The sequence below is a fragment of the Oncorhynchus clarkii genome, chromosome 7, assembly GCF_045791955.1.
Source record: "Oncorhynchus clarkii lewisi isolate Uvic-CL-2024 chromosome 7, UVic_Ocla_1.0, whole genome shotgun sequence".
Taxonomy (NCBI): domain Eukaryota; kingdom Metazoa; phylum Chordata; class Actinopteri; order Salmoniformes; family Salmonidae; genus Oncorhynchus; species Oncorhynchus clarkii.
The window spans coordinates 69,560,446-69,569,174 of NC_092153.1; the positions used below are offsets into that span (position 1 = coordinate 69,560,446).

Genomic DNA, 8,729 nt, shown 5'->3' on the forward strand with positions numbered 1-8,729 from the left:
ATGTTTACATTGCGAAGCAAGAAAAATAGATAATAAACAAAGTGAAATATATATATATATATATATATATTGTATAGTAAACATTACACTCGCAGAAGTTCCAAAGGAATAAAGACTTCAAATGTCCTCTTTCTCTCTCACACTCTCACTCACTCACTCACTCACTCACTCACTCACTCACTCACTCACTCACTCACTCACTCACTCACTCACTCACTCAGTGAGTTCTCCCCTGAGGTTACTGTTGCCAGCTGAGGATCAGGCCCTGCCACTGTGCTATGACATCCCTGTGGCTCTCTCGCTCAGACTCCTAAAGGACCCCAACAATGGTGACCTGACCTTAGATATCAAATGTTCTTCAATGCCTTACTTCATTCGTAAATTTATTAATTCCTTGACCTGTCCACATTATCCCCTCACTCCTCAAACATCTTTGAATGAATGAATGGTGTCCATCTTTTCCCAGAGTTGTCTATGAACGGTCAGCTTGGACAATCAGCCAGCGCAGGCTACCAGAAGATTGTGATCCACTACAAAAACAATCAACATATTGAGTTAGACACCACTGTCATCACCTTCAACAATGGACAGGATGCAACATATTTCTCCTGGAGTCTGAAAATCAATCACAAAACAGACAGGTTCTGAATCACAGACAAACTACAGACCTTCTGATATAAGTCATTTTGTGCTACAGTATTGTTTGTTTCTGTGATTAGATTTCTGCTTCAGCTTATTGTGCAGTGCAAGGTGTTTTAATTATATTATAATGAGTGAGTATATCCCCCCACACACACACACACTTCCAGAACAGCCACAATTATTCGGGGAATGGACTCTACTAGGTGTCAAAAGCATTCCACAAGAATGCTGGCCCATGTTGACCCCAATGCTACACACAGGAAACTGTTGAGCATGAAAAACCCATCAGCGTTGCAGTTCTTCACACACTCAAACTTGTGCACATACTCCCATACCCCGTACAATGGCACTTAATTATTTGGTCTTGCCCATTCACCATCTAAATGGCACACATACACAATCCATGTCTTAATTTTCTCAAGGTTTAAAAATCCTTCTTTAACATGTTTCCTCCCCTTCATCTACACTGATTAACAAGTAACATCAATAAGGGATCATGGCTTTCACTTGAGTTCACCTGGTCAATCTATGTAATGAAAAGAGCAGGTGTTCTTAATGTTTCCTTTCTACATTTATACATTTGGTAAAAATAGATATTTACTTTTTTTGTCAATTGAATTGATATGTCACTTCCTGCAGTGTGTCTCTGATCCTACGGGACAAGGAGGTGGACATCACCATAGGGTTAACACGGATCATCATCATGCTCTATGAGAGGAATGGAATTAAGTTCCTGTGGCCCGTGCTGAGGCAGCGCCCAACGGGAGGCAATATTATGGGGATCGTGGGTGAGTGAAACATTATCAGTTAGGACTACATTCCACTTCATATTCCTTCGTTTCTATGTGAGTGATTACATTTTTTTGAGACGCTTTTGAAAAAAATCAAGTACTCTAACTAGGAAATGTGCCCTAAAGAATTCCCACTATGGATGCTCACTAAATTGATGAAAATACAGTAGTTAATGACACAGTCTGCTGTTTAGCACTCACTTTTATCCAAAGCGACTTAAACATGCATGCATACATTTTACGTATGGGTGGTCCCAGGAATCAAACCCTCGACTCTACCAACTGAGCTATAGAGGAACACTCCTGATTTATTGTAGCAGGGGATAGATTTTAACAAGGCTAATCTGAAAACAAGGCTCCCTAAATTTTATCAGCATTTCGAATGTGCGACATGGGCTGGCAAAGTCCTGGACCATTGTTACTCTAACTTCCGCGACGCATACAAAGCACTCTGTCGTGTCTTTGGCATCATTAAAGTGAAGACTGTTATTTTATCAAATCAATTCTCTGTTATTATTATTACGTGACTAAACAAATCATGTAAATGTAATTAACTAGGAAGCCGGGGCACCAAGGAAAATCTTCAGATTACAAAGTTATAATTTTCCTAATATAACATTTCAGATATTTTAATATCTGGTCAATTAGTCTTCTAATTAATGAATTGTTCTTTACCTCACGTTAGTCTCATTCCAAACATTGGTTATAACATTGGTTATCTGCACGAACCCAGCCTTCACTATGAATCATCCAGACATCAATTGTCTAAATCATTTATTTACTAAATAAATAAATAATCACAGAAATGCATAAACAACAAACAAAGTAGATATGGTTACAAGGAAATGATAGGGGATGTGCCCTAGTGGGCTAAACCGATATGACGGTTTGGTAGACAAAGGGACTGAGAAGGGTGCAAAAGACAAAAGACACTACACAGTTGATAATTATAATAATTGAAATGCTAATCCTTTGGCAGCATGAGTGAAGGATGCTTTGTTGCGAAATAGGAAGCCAATTCTAGATTTAACTTTGGATTGGAGATGTTTAATGTGGGTCTGGAAGGAGAGTTTACAGTCTAACCAGACACCTACAGTGCCTTGCGAAAGTATTCGGCCCCCTTGAACTTTGCGACCTTTTGCCACATTTCAGGCTTCAAACATAAAGATATAAAACTGTATTTTTTTGTGAAGAATCAACAACAAGTGGGACACAATCATGAAGTGGAACGACATTTATTGGATATTTCAAACTTTTTTAACAAATCAAAAACTGAAAAATTGGGCGTGCAAAATTATTCAGCCCCCTTAAGTTAATACTTTGTAGCGCCACCTTTTGCTACGATTACAGCTGTAAGTCGCTTGGGGTATGTCTCTATCAGCTTTGCACATCGAGAGACTGAATTTTTTTCCCATTCCTCCTTGCAAAACAGCTCGAGCTCAGTGAGGTTGGATGGAGAGCATTTGTCCAGCCATCCAGAGTAGTGATGTTGGACAGGTGGGCAGGTGCAGGCAGTGATCGGTTGAAGAGCATGCATTTAGTTTTACTTGTATTTAAGAGCAATTGGAGGCCACGGAAGGAGAGTTGTATGGCATTGAAGCTTGCCTGGAAGGTTGTTAACACAGTGTCCAAAGAAGGGCCAGAAGTATACAGAATGGTGTCGTCTGCGTAGAGGTGGATCAGAGACTCACCAGCAGCATGTTTTGGGTAGCATCGAGCAACAACATTGATGTAAACGCTGATTCAATGAGTGAGTTTATTAGCAAGTGCATCAGTGATGTTGTACCCACGGCGACGATGAAAACCTTCCCCAACCAGAAACCGTGGATTGATGGCAGCATTGGTACAAAACTGAAAGCACAAACAACTGCTTTTAACGGGATGATATGACAACAGCCAGTGAAAGTGCAGGGCTCCAAATTCAAAACAACAGAAATCTCATAATTAAAATTCCTCAAACATACATGTATCTTATACCGTTTTAAAGGTAATCTTGTTGTTAATCCCACCACAGTGTCCACTTTCAAATAGGCGTTACAGCGAAAGCACCACAAACTATTATGTTAGGTGACCACCAACTCACAGAAGAAAAACAATTCCTGCCAAAGAGAGCAGTCACAAAAAGCACAAATAGAGATAAAATGAATCACTAACATTTGATCATCTTCATCAGATGACACTCATAGGACTTCATGTTACACAATACATGTATGTTTTCTTTGATAAAGTTCATATTTATATCAAAAAATCTGAGTTTACATTGGCGCGTTACATTCACAAGTTCCAAAAACATCCAGTGATTTTGCAAAGCCACATCAATTCAACAGAAATACTCAACATAAATGTAGATGAAAATACAAGATATACAAATGGAATTAGAGATATACCTCTCCTTAATGCAACCATTGTGTTAGGTTTAAAAAAAAACGTACGGAAAAAGCCAACCTTGCAATAATCTGAGACGGCGCTCAGAAAATAAATAAAATTATCCGCCATGTTGGAGTCAACAGAAATCAGAAATCACATTATAAATATTCCCTTACCTTTGATGATCTTCATCAGAATGCACTCACAGGAATCCTAGTTCCACAATAAATGCATGATTTGTTCGATAATGTCCATTATTTATGTCCAAGTAGCTACTTTTGTTTGCATTTTTAGTACACAAATCCAAACGCAAGTGCAGGTCCATCCGGACGTCGGACGAAAACTTCAAAAAGTTATATTATAGATCGAAGAAACTTGTCAAACTAAGTATAGAATTAATCTTTAGGGTGTTGTATTCATAAATCTTCAATGAAGTTCCAACCGGAGAATTATTTTGTGTGTAGAGAAGCCATGGAATGCTGGTCGCTATCATGTGAATTGTGCATGACCAGGACCTGGCTCTCTTCCAGACATCTGACTCATTCAGCTCTCATTCAGCTCCACAACACAGTAGAAGCCTCATTCAAATTTCTAACGACGGTTGACATCTAGTGGAAGCCCTAGGAAGTGCACGTTCATCCATATCCCACTGTGAATTCAATAGGGGCTGGGTTGAAAATCGACCAACCTCAGATTTCTCACTTCCTGTTTGGATTTCTTCTCAGGTTTTTGCCTGCCATGTGAGTTCTGTTATACTCACAGACATCATTCAAACAGTTTTAGAAACGTCAGAGTGTTTTCTATCCAATAATAATAATGATATGAATATATTAGCAACTGGGACTGAGGAGCAGGCCGTTTACTCTGGGCACCTTTCATCCAAACTACTCAATACTGCAGCCATAAGAAGTTTTAATCAGGGCAAGGCGACCGGAAACATGACCGAATACAAACAGTGTTGCTATTCCCTCCGCAAGGCAATCAAACAAGCTAAGCGTCAGTATAGAGGCAAAGTAGAGTCGCAATTCAACGGCTCAGACACGAGAGGTATGTGGCAGAGTCTACAGTCAATCATGGACTACAAAAAAAAACAGCCCCGTCGCGGACCACGATGTCTTGCCCCCATGCAAACTAAACAACTTCTTGGATTGCTTTGAGGACAATACAGTGCCACCGACACGGCCCACTACCAAAACTTGGGGGCTCTCCTTCACTGCAGCTAACATGAGTCAAAAATGTAACATGTTAACCCTCGCAAGGCTGCCGGCCCAGACGGCATCCCTAGCCGCGTCCTCAGAGCATATGCAGACCAGCTGGCTGGTGTGTTTACGGACATATTCAATCAATCCCTATCCCAGTCTGCTGTTCCCACATATTTCAAGAGGGCCACCATTGTTCCTGTTCCCAAGAAAGCTAAGGTAACTGAGCTAAACGACTATCACCCCGCAGCACTCACTTCCGTCATCATGAAGTGCTTTGAGAGACTAGTCAAAGATTATATCACCTCCACCCTACCTGACACCCTAGACCCACTCCAATTTGCTTACCGCCCCAACAGGTCCACAGACGACGCAATCCCACTACACACTGCCCTAACCCATCTGGACAAGAAGAATGCCTATGTAACAATGCTGTTCATCGACTTCAGCTCAGCATTTAACACCATAGTACCCTCCAAACTCATAATTTAGCTCGAGACCCTGGGTCTCGACACCGCCCTGTTCAACTGGGTCCTGTACTTTCTGACAGGACGCCCCCAGGTGGTGAGGGGAGGAAGCAAAAGCGCCTCTTCAACCTCAGGAGGCTGAAGAAATTTGTCTTGTCACCAAAAACACACAAACTCTTACAGATGCACAATTGAGAGCATCCTGTCGTGCTGTATCACCTGTCGTGCTGTATCACATACTGACTCAGGGGCGGGGCGGCAGGGTAGCCTAGTGGTTAGAGCAATGGACTTGAACTTGCAACCGGAAAGTTTCAAGTTCAAATCCCCAAGCTGACAAGGTACAAATCTGTCATTCTGCCCCTGAACAGGCAGTTAACCCGCTGTTCCTAGGCCGTCATTGAAAATAAGAAATTGTTCTTAACTGACTTGCCTAGTTAAATATAAAGGTTAAAAAAATTATACAAAAATATCTAGCCACTTTAACTTCGCTAGGGTAGGGGGCACTATTTTCACTTCCGGATGAAAAGTGTGCCCAAAGTAAACTGCCTGCTACTCAGGCCCAGAAGCTAGGATATGCATATAATTGGTAGATTTGGGTAGAAAACAGTCTCAAGTTTTCGAAACTGTTAAAATAATGTCTATGAGTATAACTGAACTGATTAGGCAGGTGAAAACCTGAGAAAAATTCATCCAGGAACTTTACGGATACTATTTGGATTTTTCGTCTGCCTGTTGTGACTGCGTTTGAGCCTGTGGATTACTGAACAAAACATGCGAACAAAACTGAGGTTTTTGGATGTAAAGAGAGACTTTATCGAACAAAACTAACATTTATTGAGTAAATTAATGTCTTGTGAGTGCAACCATATGAAGATCATCAAAGGTAAGTGATTCATTTTATCTCTATTTCTGACTTTGCTGGTTTCTGTTTGTAATGATTTGTCTGCTGGGCACTGTTCTCGCATGGTTTGCTTTTGCCTTAAAGCCTTTTTGAAATCTGACACTGTGGTTGGATTAACAAGAAGTTAATCTTTAAACCGATGTTTTACACTTGTATGCTTTATGAATTTTCATAGTGAATGTTTCTGTTTTTGAATTTGGTGCTCTGCAATTTCACTGGAAGTTGGCCAGGTGGGACGCTAGTGTCCCACGTACCCTAGTGAGGTTAATAATTAAAAATTGGATGTAATAAATGTATCACTAGTCACTTTAAACAATGCCACTTTATATAATGTTTACACACACTACATTACTCATCTCATGTGTATATACTGTACTCTATACCATCTACTGCATCTTGCCTATGCCGTTCTGCAATCGCTCATCCATATATGTATATGTACATATTCTTATTCGTTCCTTTACACTTAAGGTAGTTGTTGTGAAATTGTTAGATTACTTGTTAGATATTACTGCATGGTCGGAACTAGAAGCACAAGCATTTCGCTACACTGACATTAACATCTGCTAACCATGTGTATGTGACCAATAACATTTGATTTGATTTGATTAGAGCTACAGAGGACCACCTGCTCATACTGTTCATTTGATTCATGGTGACAGTATTTGTACTGTGTGTTACAGCCCGTCCACCTGTTGCCTATGAGGAGGTCCAGGGAACAACAATGAAACTGAAGATTCAGGACAAAGAAGTAGAAGTCTCCAGGTAAGATCAACTGTCTATCAGAAACGAACTGCATGAATAGTGATCTTGACTGTTCAGAGGATATGTGTCTTCAGCAATAATGTGTCTTTAGTGTATTTATTGAGTTTATATTTTGATGATTATGTTTAATTGTATAGTTCTGTGAGAATAGTTAGGGAAACTGAAGTGTACTGTATATGCTAAGAACCTTGTGTGTGTGTTTTTTTGTGTGTTTTTTTTGTAGGGACTCTGCTGTGGATCTCAGCATTCGCTCTGCCCCCACCGTGGCATGCTGGTTGCTGCCTCTTCAGTCTGCCCTACAGGGGGAGCTATCTGACTTTACCGTCACACAACTCTAACTGACCATGTAATTTCTCCCATCACCAACTAATCAACACTATACATACAGTAATTCTGTTCTAGAATTAAGAAGAGAAACAATAAAGCCGGAGGTTTCTTTATAGAGTCCAATGAGTTCACATAATAACACAGCTAAATTCTCCTGTTACATATACATTGTTGAATAAATGGATCCTTTTTTGAACAATGACAACTTTTGTGTTGCATTCCACACTCTTCAATAAATAATGTTTTTGTGACTAAACTCAAGCGAAGGATCAATATAGAACAAAACATACTTGGCACCATGAACACACATACACACTCTCTCTCACACACACACACTCACATACTGTATGCGAGCACACACACACACACACACACATACACACACACACACACACACACACACAAGCCTACTGTGTGCCTGTATTTGCATTAATTTTTCACTCTCTGACTTCCGTTTACACTGAGGTCAGTAGCTGTTTGTACTGGGTGGGTCTAGGAGGTTGTGGGTCACCATGTTCATAGCATGGACATTAAACATTCTCTATTTACAGCTAACCATAATTTTATCAGCTGTGTATCGTATGATCTTAGAAGTCATGTGTGTATCATCCCCACCAGGGAAAAGCTATTAAGCAATCCAGGAATGCATTTCTGTAATAGTTCTCTTGAAGTAAGGTGACTAATACATTTTACAGGACACCCTGCTGAAGGAAACAAACTGAACAGGAAAACTGTGCCTTGAACCACTACATACAGTATGGGGTGGGAGGGTAGCCTAGTGGTTAGAGCGTTGGACTAGTAAGGTTGCAAGTTCAAACCCCCGAGCTGACAAGGTACAAATCTGTCATTCTGTCCCTGAACAGGCAGTTAACCCACTGTTCCTAGGCTGTTATTGAAAATAAGAATTTGTGCTTAACTGACTTGCCTAGTAAAATAAAAAAAATCACTGATATTTTCACTAAATCTACAATCTAATTGTAGTGTCACTCCCTGACCTTAGAGAGACGTTTTATTTCTCTATTTGGTTAGGTCAGGGGGTGGGCATTCTATGTTCTGTTTTGTATTTCTTTGTTTTGGCCGGGTATGGTTCTCAATCAGGGACAGCTGTCTATCGTTGATAGCCCTTTTCCCACCTGGCCTTGTGGGTAGTTGTCTTTGTTTGTTGGCACTATAACCTTTAGCTTCACAGTTGTTTTGGATTGTTTATTGTTTTTGTCGGCGTCAAATAAATACAGGAATATGTACTCTCACAACGCTGCACCTTTGTGCT

At 40.3% G+C, this 8,729-nt stretch overlaps 1 protein-coding gene across 2 annotated transcripts in view; it reads left to right on the forward strand.

Moving 5' to 3' along the window:
• Positions 1-7,661, forward strand: part of LOC139413769 (inter-alpha-trypsin inhibitor heavy chain H3-like) — a 36,151-nt gene extending 28,490 nt beyond the window's left edge. For both annotated transcript variants that reach the window (XM_071161504.1, XM_071161502.1), the window contains 5 exons: positions 222-329; positions 467-641; positions 1,282-1,430; positions 7,051-7,132; positions 7,356-7,661. In XM_071161504.1, coding sequence (XP_071017605.1) covers positions 222-329; positions 467-641; positions 1,282-1,430; positions 7,051-7,132; positions 7,356-7,470 — 629 coding nt within the window. In that variant the 3' untranslated portion in view covers positions 7,471-7,661. The remainder of the gene's footprint in view (positions 1-221; positions 330-466; positions 642-1,281; positions 1,431-7,050; positions 7,133-7,355) is intronic.
• Positions 7,662-8,729: the final 1,068 nt, after the last annotated feature.